This window comes from Saccopteryx bilineata, chromosome 9 (assembly GCF_036850765.1).
Source record: "Saccopteryx bilineata isolate mSacBil1 chromosome 9, mSacBil1_pri_phased_curated, whole genome shotgun sequence".
NCBI classification, from domain to species: domain Eukaryota; kingdom Metazoa; phylum Chordata; class Mammalia; order Chiroptera; family Emballonuridae; genus Saccopteryx; species Saccopteryx bilineata.
Genome location: NC_089498.1, coordinates 75762587 through 75780439, shown reverse-complemented (window position 1 = coordinate 75780439; position 17853 = coordinate 75762587). Strand labels below are relative to the sequence as shown.

The following is a 17853-nucleotide window of genomic DNA, read 5'->3' as shown; positions in this document are numbered from 1 at the left end:
AAGGTTATATACTGATTTATACTCTTCCAGAAGGTATGAGCCATTTTACTGTTACCCCATCAACAATTGGCATTATCATTTATCAATCTAATAGGTATCTTTTTTTTTTATACAGAGACAGAGAGAGAGAGTCAGAGAGAGGGATAGACAGGGACAGACAGACAGGAACGGAGAGATGAGAAGCATCAATCATTAGCTTTTCATTGCGACACCTTAGTTGTTCATTGATTGCTTTCTCATATGTGCCTGGATCATGGGCCTTCAGCATACCGAGTAACCCCTTGCTCAAGCCAGGGACCTTGGGTCCAAGTTGGTGAGCTTTTGCTCAAACCAGATGAGCCCTTGCTCAAGCTGATGACCTTGGGGTCTCAAACCTGGGTCCTCTGCATCCCAGTCCAATGCTCTATCCACTGCACCACTGCACCGGTCAGGCTCTAATAGGTATCTTTAAAAATTTTTTAGCTGAGGCCCTGGCCGGTTGGCTCAGCGGTAGAGCGTCGGCCTGGTGTGCAGGGGACCTGGGTTTGATTCCCGGCCAGGGCACATAGGAGAGGCGCCCATTTGCTTCTCCACCCCCCCTCCTTCCTCTCTGTCTCTCTCTTCCCCTCCCGCAGCCAAGGCTCCATTGGAGCAAAGATGGCCTGGGCGCTGGGGATGGCTCCTTGGCCTCTGCCCCAGGCGCTAGAGTGGCTCTGGTCACGGCGATGCCCCGGAGGGGCAGAGCATTGCCCCCTGGTGGGCAGAGCTTCGCCCCTGGTGGGCGTGCCGGGTGGATCCCGGTCCGGCGCATGTGGGAGTCTGTCTGACTGTCTCTCCCCGTTTCCAGCTTCAGAAAAAAAAAAATTTTTTTTAGCTGAATTTGACAGGTATATTTTTAAAAATATTTTTTTTATTTTTCAACTACAGTTGATAGTACAATATTATATATCATTTTCAAGTGAACAATTTCATGATTAGGCATTTATATAACTTATGTAGTGATCACCCTGATAAATCTAGTACCGATCTAATACCATGCATAGTTATTATAATATTATTGACTATGTTCCTTATGCTATATTTTATATCCTCACGACTATTTTGTAACTACCAAGTTGTACTTGTAAAATCACTTTCTTTTTTTCACCCCCAAACCCTCCCCACCTAGCACTGTAAAAATGTTCTCTATCTGAGTTTCTTTCTCTCTTGTTTGTTATTTTATTTTTTTGTGAGAGAGAAACAGAAGGACAGACAAGGGTAGATAGGCAGGAAGGGACAGAGATGAGAAGTATCAACTCATAGTTGCAGTACCTTAGTTGTTCATTGACTGCTTTCTTATATGTGCCTTGCCTGGGGAACTCCAGCAGAGCCTGTGACCCCTTGCCCAAGACAGTGACCTTGGGCTCAAGCCAGCCACATTGCACTTCAAGTCAGCAACCATTGGGTCACGTCTCTGATCTCATGCTCAAGCCGACGACCTCAGGATTTTGAATCTGGGTCCTCAGTGTCCCAGGTCATTGCTCTATTCACTGTGCCACTGCCTGGTCAGGCTGTTTCGATTCCATGTAAGAATGGAATCATATGATATTTGTCTTTCTCTGACTTATTTCACTTAGCATGATACCTTCTAGGTTCATCCATGTTGTCCCAGATGGCAAGGTTTCGTTCTTTCTTATGGCTGAGTAATATTTCCTTGTATGTATGTACAAGTTCTAATTTATTCATTCATCTATTGATGGACACTTAGGTTGCTTCCGCATCTTGGCTATTATAAATAACGATACAATGAACACATAGATATGTATGTTATTTTGAATTAGTGTTTTGGGTTCCTTTGGATAGCCAGAAGTGGTGTTGCTGTGTTCTTCTTTGTCTCTAGTTGCAGCCTTTGTTTTAAAGTCTATTTAAAGTCTGGTATAACTATTACTACCCCAGCTTTTTTTTAAGTGAGAGGAGTGGAGATAGACTCCTGCATGTGCCCTGACCAGGATCTACATAGCAACCCCTATCTGGGGCCAATGCTCAAGTCAACTGAGCTATCGTCAGTGTCCAGGGTCAACGGTCGGACCGGCTGAGCCCTCAGTACCCAGAGCTAACAACTAGAAACAATCGAGCCACTGGGTGCGAGAGGAAAAAAGAGAAAGAAGGTGGAGAGGGAAAGGGAAGAGAAGCAGATGGTTGCTTCTCATGTGTGCCCTGACTGGGGATCAAACCCAGGACATCCATACACCGGACTGATGCTCTATCCACTGACCCTACCAGCCAGGACCTGTTTTTATTTTAATAAAATATATTTTTTCATCTCTTTATTTTTGGTCTGTGTGTGTCTTTTGAGCTGAAGTAAGTCTCTTGTCAGCAGCATATATAAAGGCCTTGTTTTATTATTCATTCAGCCACCATATGTCTTCTGATTCGAGCATTTAATCAGTTTGCACTTAAAGTAATTGTTGATAGATATGTAGCTATTGCCACTCTATTATTCATATTTTAAAAATATTTCTTCTTAAAGAAGTCTCTTTAACATTTGTTGTAATACTGGTTGATGGTGATGAACTTCTTTAGATTTTTCTTTTCTGGGAAGCGCTTTATCTGTCCTTTGATTTTCAATAACTGCAAAAAAAATTAATGATAACTTTTCTGGGTAGAATAATCTTGGTTGTAGGTTCTTGCTTTTCATCACTTTGAATATTTCATTGCCGCGGACCAGTGCAGCTCCAAATAACGGTGCGGCATTAAGGAAACACACTTTGTCAGAACAAAACCGATGGGACCAGGAAGACTCCTCAAACTGCCTGGCAGTATCTGAGTGCCTCATAGCCCCAGTTTGCTTTATTATATAGACCTATGCAAATCAAGGACCCTGATACAAAGTTGCACATCAAAGGCTAAGACAGGAACTCTCCCAAGGCAAAAACAGGATACATTAGTGAAATTTACAAACATCTGAAACAAACAAAGAGTCAGAGGAAGGGCATGTATATTGCTTCCTGCAACCCAAGGAAGCAAGTGGAGTGGGTGCAAATACTCAGCATCAAAGCCAAATATGGAGATGGAGGGGGGAGAACTTAGCCTTTTGCTAAGTCTTGAATCTATAATGGCTTCCTGCCATTAACAGTCCACAACATATTCCCCTTTTCTTTTTTATTTTTAATTTGTGTGCTGAGATTTGCACTTATCTGATTTCCTAGTTTCCCAGATTCTAATTGGAAGCAGATGGAAAAAATACAGAACAAACACAAAATTACTATAGCCAATGCTAACAGATACCCAAAAACAAGTATACTAATACATCACAGTGATTAAAGCCTTTAAGCAAACTCTTTAAGCTAATACAACAAGAATCTATAAAAGAGTAATGTCCTTAACGTGTTCACCAAATTCAAGTTGGCACCAACACCATTCTGCAAATGCAACCCAACCCCAGTTCAGTCCATCAAAAACTGTCACAGGAGCTGGAGTCCAGGAAAAGTGCACATCAGGAGAAGTCCTCATGGCACTGGAATTGCCGTCACACTTCCACACTCTGCAGTTAGCGTCAAAGTCCCAATGACTGCTGCTCCCAGCTGGCAATGACCCAGGTAGACTGGAAAAGCCATCTGCAGCACGCATGAAGACGGAGCTTCCATTTTCTTTAAACTGGAAAGATGAACCCAGGGGTCCTATACTGGAGCTTTACAGCCATGGGGTGGTGAGGAGAACCTTGGGATACACTAAGCTGGGTGGCAGAGGTAAATTTGTAAGTTGGCAAAAAAGGAAAAAAGGAGCTCTGAATTAGGAGTAGGTCCTAGCCTAAAATATGAGTGGGGCATTGAGGCAGGAGGAATAAAGGAAAGACTATATATTAATCAAAGCAGCAGAAAACAGGACTATCAAGACCTACAACAGAGATCTTCGAGGGAAGAATAAAAAACCTGAATATTCAGGCAAGACATAGTTAAATGGCCCTTGTGTAAATGAGACCAGTCTACCGGCTACTTGGAAGAAATACCCCAGGCTCATCCACAGTGTTGTAGATGGGGCCGATGGCCCTGGGCACCTTTTAGCCTTCAGTGGCAAATCCCACTATTCTGGGCAAGGTTAGGTCACAGGTGGCTGGAGCAGGGCTGGAAGAAACTGAACCCTCCCTTAGAGGAGTGAGGGGGAAGCCTACCTTCCAGTGTGTCCCTTCTTCCTCACAGCAAAGTCATGTAAGCCTGGCAGGCTTTGGCTCAAATGACCATCCTTTTCACTATTGAAGCAGGGCCCTGATGAATTTCCAGTTGGAGCGTTGAGCCTTTGAGGGCGTATGCCAAGAGCTAGTATTTTACCTGATCTCCTTTGGGCTTTTTTCTGCCTCTTGGTACCTTAAAAGCCATGCTCAGAAGATCTCACTGAGGGGCTTGGGAGTTCCTATCTGCCTATATATCTGGAGCTATTTGGAAAAAGACAAAACAGTGTTATTAGCTGAATCACATAAAAATAAAAAAGGGGTAGTAGTTTGCAGGTCAAAAAATTTGGCATCTCTTGTACATCAACATTCAAAAGAAACTGAAGTAAAAAGCGTCACAGGGTAGACCTGCAGGAGCTCCAGGAGCTCCCCCCTTTCTTATTATTTACAATTGATCTTCAAGCAAATGTTAAGCACACTTTACAATATTTTGACTTCAAAGATTGCAAGAAATCCTTGACTTTGTTAACTTTTAACAAAAATAGAGTAAATGCACCTTCAAGTAACATTCCCACACTTATTAAAACACCCCCTTAATATTAATTAACAGGCACCTTAAAGAGTACATATCAAAACTGAAAAATCCCAGTGTGATCTTCATTATTCTCCTATAGTAAAAAAAAAATCTTTACACTTTTATTATGTAAATCTATGCTGCCCAAGCCTTCCACTTGCAGCCTGGAGCAGCCTGGCCAAACCAGCAAATCTTTTGGATCCAAAATGAGCACGCTTTTCTTATTCCAAACAAAATTATATTTATGGGCCCTGGCCGGTTGGCTCAGCGGTAGAGCGTCGGCCTAGTGTGCGGAGGACCCGGGTTCGATTCCCGGCCAGGGCACATAGGAGAAGCGCCCATTTGCTTCTCCACCCCTCCGCCGCGCCTTCCTCTCTGTCTCTCTCTTCCCCTCCCGCAGCCAAGGCTCCATTGGAGCAAAGATGGCCCGGGCGCTGGGGATGGCTCCTTGGCCTCTGCCCCAGGCGCTAGAGTGGCTCTGGTCGCAACATGGCGACACCCAGGAGGGTCGCAACATGGCAATGCCCAGGATGGGCAGAGCATCGCCCCCTGGTGGGCAGAGCGTCACCCCTGGTGGGCGTGCCGGGTGGATCCCGGTCAGGTGCATGCGGGAGTCTGTCTGACTGTCTCTCCCTGTTTCCAGCTTCAGAAAAAATGCAAAAAAAAAAAAAAAATTATATTTATGTAGGGAAATGAAATTATTTTTATTTTGTTTTCAATACTAGAGCCAGCATTTCCAAAATTATTATTATTATTACTTTTCATGTAAGGACTTAATTCAGGCCTTATAAACAAAGACACTTAAACATTAAACAAAGACTTCACATACAATCACACAAATCAAGAGTGAAACCCGGGGTTTTAGAGATTAAACTATGGCCTGCTTGATCTTAAGTAGGGCTACCTTAATAGGAACGTAATAAGGATATATACTAAACAGAGATCTCTCTCGAAAAATCTCAAGACGGCCGTATGAGATTTCTGTTCAGCAACACCCAAATCAGGCCCCCCTTTTCGCCCTCTTTTCAAGCAATGGAGCAGAAAAGAAATAAAACATTAAAAAAAATAGGTAATAATAATTGAGACAGCATAGTAAAATAAGTCTTATGCAATTGCTCTTGTGAAGTGAGTCTCTCATCTAGAATCATGGTGTCTCATCAGTCATTCAGGGATCCACTGAGGAGCTTCAGCAGATCTAGGAAAAAAACACACATATCCTCGGCCCCATAAGAGAACAGGGTCTGGCTCTTGCCAGATTCCTGTGAGCAGGTCCCTCCATCGCACTTCAGGGAAGGCTTTCCTTGCAGGGTTCCAGAGTCTCTCTGCTGCTGAATGACCCTGTACATCAGTATTCAAAAAATTTGAAGTAAAAAGAGCATGACAAAGATTTGCAGAGTTTTCTAATACTTAAGTTGCTATTTGGCTCCTAACTCTGAACACATCTCACAATGCACTAACCAAATCAGTAAGTCTTAAGGATCTACATTCTCTTCTATTTAAATTTAAATGAGTGCTCCTTACAAGTTCTAAAAACATTTTATTTTTTCTAAATATTAGAGCCAGCATTTCCAATTTTTGCATGCAAAAAAACCCTTAATTCAGGCCTTAAAAACAGACACATTTTGACAACATTAAACAAAGACTAAACAGAAACAAGAATTAGACGAACCAGACAAACCAGAGAGAAACCCAGGATTTCAGAGCACATCCAGATTAGAAAGATGCCTGCCTGATATTAGTCAGGGCATTTTCTGACAGAGAGACTGAAGGATGTGACTAAACAAAATCTCCCGAGAAAATTTGCTCTCGGCAGCTGCTGGGATATTTTCCATAGTCAGATCCAACACAGGTCCCCCGCCTCAACCTCCAGGCAAAGAACAAGAAAAAAACAAAATGATAGTTCAGAAGACCACAGTCAAAACATTAAAGAAGGCCCTGGCCAGTTGGCTCAGTAGTAGATCGTCGGCCTGGTGTGCAGAAGTCCCAGGTTCGATTCCCAGCCAGGGCACACGGGAGAAGCGCCCATCTGCTTCTCCACCCCTCCCCCTCTCCTTCCTCTCTGGCTCTCTCTTCCCCTCCTGCAGCCAAGGCTCCATTGGAGCAAAGATGGCCCGGGCGCTGGGGATGGCTCTGTGGCCTCTGCCTCAGGCGCTAGAGTGGCTCTGGTCGCGGCATAGCGACGCCCTGAATGGGCAGAGCACCGACCCCTGGTGGGCAGAGTGTCTCCCCCTGGTGGGCATGCCAGGTGGATCCCAGTCAGGCGCATGCAGGAGTCTGTCTGACTGTCTCTCCCCGTTTCGAGCTTCAGAAAAATACAAAAAAAAAAAAAAAATTAAAGAAAATCAGCCCATGACAGAAAAAGCTGTAATTTTCCTAATACCTGAGTCTCCTATCCATTCTCAAATTCTATATTCGCTGTAACTGGCGGCTCAGGTTGATTATGCTGAGATTTTTTTCCTACCTCAACAGCCCCTTCATGAGTGTCCAACTTCCACAGCAAATAATCACCCCCGGAGAGACAAGCACAAGCAATCACCTTCCAGTCATTTGGGGGAAGATCCTTTTCCCTAATAGTATCTAATAAACCAAGTGAAAAAGGGGCAGTAGGCCCATACTGAACACAAACAAGTTTAAGCTCTTTCAGAGCTCTAAAAGGTACAGGTTCATGTTCTCGCACTAGTCTCCCTGTATCATCCTGTCTTTCTACAACAGGAAAATGGGTAAAGCTATCATCTATTGTTTCCCCTACATTTTGAGCCTGGTCTATAGATTGTTGGAGAGGGGATATCCCAGATTTTGAGCTATAGACTCTGGAATCAGCCCGATAAGGGAACGGAGGAGCAGAGGGTTGAATGTAGGAAGGAGCTGAGGGCAGCGGAGGCCCCATGGCTAAGGCAGCCATAGCCATGGATTTTTCATCCCCCCTGTCAGCCTCAGACTCCAAGTTATCCTCGTATTCACATCCCTCTGTTTCCGGCTTACCCTGATACTCTTCAGACAATGATTTGTCTTCATACGGAAACATTTTTACAAAAAGGTCCCTTATTTTTTACCCTATCTGTCCCATATTCTTTTACTCCCAACTACACTTTCCCCAAAAACTTTATTTACTCACTGTGTGCACTTCACTTTGGGGAGTTCCGTCACCTGCCTTCAGTTTTAGTTTCCTCGTACTCAAGTCATCTGTTCAGGCGCCACTTGCCGCGGACCAGCACAATTCCAAATAACGGTGTGGAATTAAGGAAACACACTTTGTCAGAACAAAACCGATGGGACCAGGAGGACTCCTCAAACTGCCTGGCAGTATCTGAGTGCCTCATAGCCCCAGTTCGCTTTATTATATAGACCCATGCAAATCAAGGACCCTGATACAAAGTTGCACATCAAAGGCTAAGACAGGAACTCTCCCAAGGCGAAAACAGGATACGTTAGTGAAATTTACACAGGATACATTAGTGAAATTTACAAACATCTGAAACAAACAAAGAGTCAGAGGAAGGGCATGTATATTGCTTCCTGCAACCCAAGGAAGCAAGTGGAGTGGGGTGCAAATACTCAGCATCAAAGCCAAATATGGAGATGGAGAGGGGAGAACTTAGCCTTTTGCTAAGCCTTGAATCTATAATGGCTTCCTGCCATTAACGGTCCACAACATTTCATGCCAATCCCTTCTGGCCTGCAAAGTTTCTATTGAGATATCAGCTTGGAGTTTCATGGGAATTCCTGTGTAGGTAACTAACTGCTTTTCTCTTGCTCCTTTTAAGATCCTATCTTTGTCTTTAATCTTTGGCATTTTAATTATGATATGTCTTGGTGTGAGCTTCCTTGGGTTCACCTTGGTTGGGACTCTGTGCTTCCTGAACTTGTATGTTTTCCATCACTATTTCTTCATACAGGTTTTGAATTCCTTCTCTCTGTCTTCTGCTCTGGTACCCCTATGATGCAAATGTTGATATACTTGATTATCCCAGAGGCCCTCAAACTATCCTTACTTTTTTTTTTTTGTCTTTTTTCTTTTTACAAAGTTTTTCATTGAATCTATTGGGGTGACATTGGTTAATAAAATTATCTAGGTTTTAAGTGTACAATTCTATAATACATCATCTGTATATTGTATTGTGTGTTCACCACCCAAAGTTGTCTCCTTCTGTCCCCATTTATACTCTTTTACCCTATTCTACCTGCCCCCACTCCTCCACCCCTCTGGTAATCCCCATACTGTTGTCTGTGTCTAAGGATTTTTGTTTACATTTTCTGCTTAATCCCTTCACCTTTTTCACCAGCCCCTAAGCCCCCCTCCCCTCTGTCAACTATAATCCTGTTCTCTGTATCTGTGAGTCTGTTTCTATTTTGTTTGTTTGTTTTGTTCATTAGGTTTTTTCCTTATTTTTTTTGGATTCTTTTTTGCTGTTTTGATTGGGTGTTTTCTGCTACTTTATCTTCCAAATTGCTGATTCTGTCCTCTGCTTCATCTACTCTACTTTTGATTCCCTCCAATGTATTCTTCATTTCAATTATTTTATTCTTCATTCTTGACTTGTTCTTTTTTATGGTTTCTATTTCCATTCTATATTTTCTATTAAAAAATATATTTTTTAAGTTCTTACTGAGATCATTGAGCGTCCTTACAACCAATGGTTTGTCCTCTTCGTCTGGTAGATTTCTTGTCCTCGTTTTGGCTGCTTCACTGGATTTGTTTTTATATGGTAGGTAGAGCTGCTAATCTTCAGGTTCTGGAAAAGTGACATTATGTAATATGGGCCCAGTAGCATAGTCTCCCCGCATATCTGCACCAAGAGCTTCAGGTGTGTCTTTTGTGTGGGTGTGCATACTGTTGTTGTAATTGTTGTTGAGCCTTGATTGCTGTTGGCACATCAGTAGGAGCATTGACCCTCAGGCTGATTGGTTGTGAGGACTGGCTATGACTATAGTGGAAGAGCTGTTGTGCCAGGGCGGACCCTACAGAGTAGGATTTCTTTAGTGGGGTTCTTGTGCCTACTGAGTCTGTTCTTTGGATGTGTCATTTGTGGAGGTGGTGCTCTGTTTTGATCTGAGGCTAGCAACTGGGTGTGTTCATTCTGGGGCCTTTTGGGAAGGGCTCTGGTACAGACCAAGGTCAGCTGCTACCTGTGTCCTGTCTGGGGCCACTTGATATGAGCTACAAATTGATCTGCCAATGGTTGCTTCTTGTGCTGGGCTTTGAGGTGCCTGGGAGATGCTAAACTACAAACAGGCTGGCTGTCAAGGTCAGATGCTGCTTGTTTAGGGTTTGTGAACCTTTGAGAGATTTTAGGAAAGTCTGTAGCATGAGCTAAGACAGGCTGTTTGTATGGAAAAGCCATTGGAAGCAGCTTGAGTCGGCTGAATGTTGGGTGGGGAGGAGATCTTAGGGAATCACTAGGGCAGGGTGAGGAGTTTTAGCTAAGATGGCAAAGATTCAGATATGGCACCCACCTGTACATATAGGCAAGGTAGAAGAAGGGCCCAACAAAGGAACAATGACTTCTGTCAGCACTTCTGTCTTGGAGACAGCTGCCCTTCCAGCCCTTGCCCTAAAGCCAGACAGTTCTTTCTTGTATGTCTCTTGTGCCTTTAAAGCTGTTACCCAACAACTGGAACTCAGAGTGATTGAGTCCAAGTAAGTCCGTGAGTGGACCCTTTAAGAGGAACACCTGGGACTACAGCCACCCTCAGTCTTAGCCACAATCTCTGCTAATTTTCACAGCCAGAAGTTATGAGGACTTCTCTTGCCTTTACTGGAAGCCTGGGCTGGGAAGTCTGGCTTGGGGCTGGACCTCTCACTCTTTAGAGGGCACCTCTGCAGCCACATGTGGGTGTGGTACCAGCTTGGTCCACATCTCTGCCCTTCCTACCAGTCTGATGTAGCTTCTTCTGTAAATCCTTAGTTATAGAACTTCTATTCAGCTAGACTTCACATTATTCTCAATGATGGTTGTTCTGTAGTTTAGTTGTAATTTTGATGTGGTTATGGGAGGAGGTGAGCACAGCATTACTTACACTGCCATCTTGACTGGAATCTCAATAGGTATCTTAATTTGTATTTTTATGACTAAAGAAGTTAAACTCATGTGATACAAGTATTTCTTTACTTGTGAATTACCTGTTCATTTCCCAGGTTCCATTTATATTTCACTTCATAGCAATTAGGTGTATACCCCTTATCACTTTGCTGAAACTTTTCTGACAGAAGTCCACAATAACATACTAATTGCCAAATGCAATAGACACTTAGATGAAGTCTTTGTGACACTTAACTCTGTTGACTACTTCCTATTGAAGCCTTCTCTTGATATCTACAATACTGCATTCACATTGTTTCAGTTCTTTGCTTTCCTCTCTGGTATTTCATTCTCAGCCTTTTTCAGGGGCTTCTAGTCTTTTACTCACCATAACTGTTAGATCTACTGAGGTGTTCTTAACTACCACTTGTGCTCTAATGAATCCTTAAGCTTCAGATCATAATACTATTCAAGTTCTGACCCTTATATCTAACATTGTAATGAACATCTCCATTTGATGGTTCAAAACTATCAAAATGTGCATATCCAAAATATAATCTAACATCTCTGAAGGATTCTTACATTCCTTAAGCCTTATACTTCTCAAGTATTCCCTGCCTTTGTGAATAAGACTATAACAAACATAATCAACCAATCCAGAAACCAAAAAGCTATCCTAGTCTACTTTTCCTATTTTAAATCTAGTCACCAAATATTCTTTTGATTTTGTCTCTTAAACATCTCTTGAGTCTATTGTCTCCTCTTCATATCTACCTTAACTGCTCTAATTCAAGCCTCATTCCTTCTTTATCTTCTGGGGTGCTCTCTGTCCTCCCTCAAGTCATTTCCCACATTGTTACCAAAGTGGTCTTTAATATATACAAATACCATATTATTCCCCTACTTATATCTTTCAATGGCTACCCCTTATTTCACAATAAAATTCAGATTCCTTAGAATAAACATATAGGGTGGGGCAAAAGTAGGCTTATACTTTTTGAGTATGTGAAACAATTTATTCTTGTATTCTTATTTATTATTATATTATTTTGCATATGAGCAACTTTAAACCTACTTTTCCTACTTTTGTCCCACTCTTCAGTCTTACCACTTTATTTCTCTCTCTCTCTCTTCTCCAGCCACACAGATATACTTGAGTTTTCTGAGCATGTCATGCTATTTATGCATTTATATATAAGATTTATTTTACCTGGAATGCCTTTCTTCACCTTTTACAACTAGCAACTTCTAATTGCCTTTCAAGATTTATTTTAGCAATGTTTCTTCTCAGAGTGTTCTTTAATCTCAGGTAGAATTATTACTATTTTCCTTTGTCCCTTCATAAGATTATATGTTTGCTTTTATTATAGAGATGTTTATTCTGTATTGGAATTATTTGTGTGTTTGAGTTTTTTTTCTTTTCTTTTTTAACATATCTGTCAATAAACTCTTTGATGGCAGGGCTTGTATTTTACCATTATATCCCCAGAATCTAACATACTGTCTAATAGAGAGTAAATCCTTAGCACACATATGCTGATTGAATAATGAATCAGTATCTCAGAGACATTTAAAGTGTAGGCCAAGTTATGGGCTTTAGTCTTCATATTGTCTTGGGCCTAGAAATTCATTATTTTCTAAAACAAAAAAATAAATAAAGAGCTACTTTATTGGGGAAAGGAGTGCTTTATTCTCTCCTCAGATGGCCTTTTGGAATAATTTACAAAGCAACTCAAAGTTTTAGGAAGCAGCAATCATATCCATGTAACCAGAGTTCAGGAAGCATGCTAGAGTTGCTGGTTATTGTATTGATTACTCAACATTGTGCTATTAATAACTAATTTTAGGGAAAAGGAAGCTTTCTGAATGATAGTGTTTTGACAGTCTAAAAGGACTTTTACCTTAAGAAAGTGATGCAGGGCCCTGGCTGGTTGGCTCAGTGGTAGAGCGTCAGCCTGGCGTGCGGGAGTCCCAGGTTCAATTCTCGGCCAGGGCACACAGGAGAAGCACCCATCTGCTTCTCCACCCCTCCCCCTCTCCTTCCTCTCTGTCTCTCTCTTCCCCTCCTGCAGCCAAGGCTCCATTGGAGCAAAGTTTGCCCGGGCACTGAGGATGGCTCTGTGGCCTCTGCCTCAGGCACTAGAATGGCTCTGATTGAAGCAGAGCAATGCCCCAGATGGGCAGAGCATTGCCCCCTGGTGGGCAAGCCAGGTGGATCCCGGTCGGGCGCATGCAGGTGTCTGTCTGACTGCCTCCCTGTTTCCAACTTCGGAAAAATACAAAAAAAGAAAAAAGAAAAAAGAAAAAAAGAAAGCGATGCAGAATTTAAAGGAAAAAACTGTAAATATAGTTGTATAGTATATGGGAAAATCACTGAATGAGGCACACATGACAGTAAATACTTTTGGTTTTCCAACCCTAGTACCTGTCTCCATGGCTCAGGGATGCCCTGCTGGGACAGCTATAGAGGAAAGAAGGAAGAGAGAGGTATAAGTTGAGAGCCTAGAAGGCAGGGTCCAGATTCCCCTACCTGGCTTTTTAAGCTAAGCAGTTTTACATTTAAGTAGTTTACATACTGGGCCACCACCCAGTGGTGAAGAAAGAGTTCTGTTGCTAAAAATTTAAAAAGTTAAAAGCTGTTGTTATAGGTCATGTACACCAATGTTATTTGGACATAGTATTTTCAGCTAAGCTGACTCCAGCTGGCTTAGGTGAAAACTAAGTTGACTTAACAACTCACATGTCTTCTTTTTTGTCAAGCTGGAGGAGATCATGGAGGCAGAGGATGCCCTCTCTGAAGCCAATGCATTGAACAACTTCAACGCTGAAGTATGGGCGTACCTGGCTCTGGTCAGCCTGAAAGTGAGTGTTTGTTGTCTTTGCACAATGCAGTCTTAGGGCAAAGAGATGAGGAACTAAGTAAAGGAAGAGCTAGCAGGATGGCCATTAATGCATGATAGCTGAGGTTTGATCAGGTTCAGATTTGGTCATTATATAAATGACAAAGGAGGGACCAGGTCTGGGAAGACTTTACCTGAAAAATGCTTTAAAATTATATACTCAAATATGTTTGTCTGAAAAGGAGATTCTAAAAATGGAAGTGAGCCTTTTGGCCTTGGTGGTCATGAGTGAGCTGGAGTGGGGTGGGCCAGGGCTGACTCCTGGGTTGGGCCAGAGTTCTGGGTTGGGTAGGCTCCCTGCAGCACTTTTGAGCTACTGCACAGGTCTAACCTAGTGTATGTCCTGCCTCAAGATAAAGGAGGATGTGGGGATCAAAGCCTGGCCTAGGGTTGGGATTAGGAACACTGAATGGGGAGCTCTGCAAGGGCACTGACTGACAGTGCAGTGGGGGGAAGATTAGACATGGGGGCAGTGAGTCATTCTCCTTCTGCCCCCCCTGGGTACCTCTCCCCACCTGCCTGTGCTCTCACATTTATGGGACAATGGTAAGCATTCCTTCTATAGTCATTCCAATTATGCTCTGAATCTACAAAAATTCCTGGAGTCATACATATACCCTCTGATTTCCCACTTTGTAAATTATGTATGGTGTAGAAAAGCTATATAAGAATCCAATGATAAAAATAAAGGCAAAATAGGCTATGCCAAGACCAACTTGGCAAAGGGTGTGCATGACAGGAAGGTGCTGTAGGACTTAAGAAAAACACACACAAGACACAATGTAGAGAAAAGATGGGTACAGGGGACTCCCAGCCTCTAGGACTGAGAGCCCAGATCTCTGCAGCCTCATCGTGTTTATTAATTTCTTTACTCATCAAGCAAATTAGCAGAGCCTGGGTCAAATTAGCCTAGAATGGATTAAGGTGCAGAGAAGGATGATTAACAAATACCTTTCAGGTATGTAGGGAAAAGGCTAAAGGGATCAGCTGTTTCCTTTAAACCAGTGGTAGTCAACTTGGTCCCTACCGCCCACTAGAGGACATTCCACCTTTCATGGTGGGCGGTGGTAGTGGAGCAACCAAAGTATAAATAAAAAGATAGATTTAACTATAGTAAGTTGTTTTATAAAGATTTATTCTGCCAAACTTAGCGAAAATCCAACATAAAGTACTTGGTAAGTAATTATTATTATATGCTTTAACTTGCTGTAACTCTGCTTTATAAATTTTATAAAGTAAAGTTACTTTCCTACTTTATAAATCACCATTACTATGGAATTGGTGCACAGTTAGAAAATTTTACTACTAAAAGAGATACAAAAGTGGGCGGTAGGTATAAAAAGTTGACTAGCCCTGATTTAAACAATCTCATCAGTGCTTGCTGGGGCCGGTGCCCCTCAGGACCTGGCATTCCAAAATCCACACCAAAGACTTGTTTCAGGGCAGCATCTAATCTCTGGCCATTTTCCTATATGTCCCCCTTTTTGTTTTTGTATAGCTGCATAAACAGTTTTTGCAGCCTCCTTCTGTATTAATTGTCAGAGAGTTTGTTGCAAGCACCTAAGGAAGCTACAGCAAGAAGAGCAAAAACTGCAACCGTCATGTTAGGCTATCACCAAAGCTTTCTGCTGCTTCAATTGTTTCTCTGCTTCTTGGCACAGATGTTTTATCTGCCCCCACTTTGGAAGAGCTGCCTTCTTCCTTGTTTGCATTGGTCCCGCCAGATGGGGGGTCTAGACGTTTAGTCCCTCCATCTGCATGATTGGGGTTCCAGGTCACTCATGAATTTTCTGTTTTCTCTCACTCATGATAGGGTTTTACTTGATGAGTGGGTATCCAAAGTGGGGCTTCTCCTGTAGAAGGTGAGATATAAGCAAAACCCCGTCCCTAGGTTAGCAGTTGTCCCATTACCCAAAGATTGGTCACTGGATCCTGTCACCATAGATATTCTGAAATAGAAGATAAGTAGAGTAATGTTGATCCACGCTGTGGAGAGCAAAGAAGATGGATTATTCAAAAAATTAAGAGTTGGCCCTGGCCGGTTGGCTCAGCGGTAGAGCGTCGGCCTGGCGTGCAGAAGTCCCGGGTTTGATTCCTGGCCAGGGCACACAGGAGAGGCGCCTATCTGCTTCTCCACCCCTCCCCCTCTCCTTCCTCTCTGTCTCACTCTTCCCCTCCCGCAGCTGAGGCTCCATTGGAGCAAAGATGGCCCGGGCGCTGAGGATGACTCCGTGGCCTCTGCCTCAGGCGCTAGAATGGCTCTGGATGCAACAGAGCGATGCCCCAGAGGGGCAGAGCATCGCCCCCTAGTGGGCATGCTGGGTGGATCCCGGTCGGGCGTATGCGGGAGTCTGTCTGACTGCCTCCCCGTTTCCAGCTTCGGAAAAATGAAAAAAAAGAAAAAAAGAGTAAACAATGCTTTATACAATAGAGTTGCCAGTTTGTTGTAATTCAGGAAAAAGATTAGTAAGAGGTGTGATAAAGAAGGTTTTAACAAAGCTGTTTCAATCATCTTTGTGACTTGTACTACAAAAGCAGAATCACTAACAATGTTAACTGGATTGGGAAAATCCTGTAAAGCAGAAATAACAGCATATAATTCAGTTTATTGAGCAGAAAAACCTAGGGTGTATTGTATTGTTTCTGTATTGCCCCAGTATAGCCAACATGTCCATTACCAGAGCCATAAGTAAAGGTGGTGGGGCATTAAATAAAGCCTCCAGCCGGGTAATATGAGGTAAAATCCATTGAGTGTGCCTCAGGAACTGGATATGAGGGTTTTTTGGATAATGTTTATCAATAATCCCTATGAAATCAGCAAAAGTTAACTGCCAGTGTAAATGATTCTGAAAATAAGAAAAAAATGTCAGCATTTGTTAAGGGAAGGATGATAGTAGACTGATCACATCCCACAAATTGTCAAATTTGTTCTCTTCCTTTGAGAATAAGTGAAGACGTGAGATCAAGATAGGGAGAGAGATTTTGCAGTAGAATTGAGTTGTTATAAAGTACTGCAATCTGCAGGTAACATAGAGACACCCGGCAGGTTACAGAAGAACTTTGAGGAGTTTATTAATTAGCCGGTTAGCTAGCTACACAGAGAATGGTCCCAAATCATGTAGGTTCTCTTACCGTTCTGAATCTTCCTTTATACAAAATCAAGTACTGGTTGGGGTAGGTAAGGAGGAGGAACATGATACAATAATCAATTACTAACAAGCTTACAACATCTAGCTATAGGATCTATTAAAAGGAAAAAGCATTCTTACACATCAAGATACAGTAGTGATAATTGTTTTACATACCTGGCAAAGACATTCCCAAATGTTCTAGTGTCTACCCCCTATCCCTGTCGCCACAATGAAATGTTTAGCTTAGGATAAGGAGAGACGCTAAATGAAATTACCTTTGCTAAAAGTGTTGGGGCTAGCTTATTAGGAAATCCAATAATAATCGCTTCTCGGCCTTTTGGCTAAGATCAAGTGTAGGAAACCCAATAAGCTAGTCCCCACTTGTTTAGCTTACAAGTTTTATACATATAAAGGATTTCAAAAGGGATGATTATTAGAAAGTATATAAAATGTTACAGAATGCAGATTTTTCAAGCAAGGGGTGTGAGCTTGTGATCCTTTTGTCTAGAGGTATACGTCACTCTCAGGACTCCAGGAGGGGAGGAAAAGGTAGAATCCATGTGGGAATTTTTAATTGATATGTAAACATTGTCTCCTAAAGGCTCTTAAGGATGGGGAAGAGGAAGTTTTCAGATAAGTTTTACCTCTTTGCTGTCTAGCAAGTAGGGGGCCTCAGTCCTTCCAAAGAACTATGATTAGCCTGACCAGGTGGTGGCGCAGTGGATAGAGCCTTGGACTGGGATGTGGAGGACCCAGGTTCAAGACCCCGAAGTCACCGGCTTGAGTGCGGGCTCATCTGGTTTGAGCAAGGCTCACCAGCTTGAGCCCAAGGTTGCTGACTCGAGCAAGGGGTCACTTGGTCTGCTGTAGCCCCCCCCCCATCAAGGCACATATGAGAAATTAATCAATGAACAACTAAGGAACCGCAACAAAGAATTGATGTTTCTCACCTCTCTCCCTCCCTGTCTGTCTGTCTCTATCTGTCCCTCTCTCTGACTCTCCCAATCTCTGTAAAAAAATAAAAATAAGAAAATAAAAATTAAAGAAAAAAGAACTATGGTTAGTTACTTCAGAGAGATGAGAAGCATCAATCATTAGTTTT

The 17853-nt window shown here is 42.6% G+C and overlaps 1 protein-coding gene across 5 annotated transcripts in view; it reads left to right on the top strand.

The window, feature by feature from the left end:
* The window catches only part of CFAP70 (cilia and flagella associated protein 70), a 188363-nt gene that overhangs the window by 141699 nt on the left and 28811 nt on the right, over positions 1-17853 (top strand). For all 5 annotated transcript variants that reach the window (XM_066242640.1, XM_066242641.1, XM_066242638.1 and 2 more), the window contains one exon: positions 13481-13582. In XM_066242640.1, the coding sequence (XP_066098737.1) occupies positions 13481-13582 (102 nt within the window). The remainder of the gene's footprint in view (positions 1-13480; positions 13583-17853) is intronic.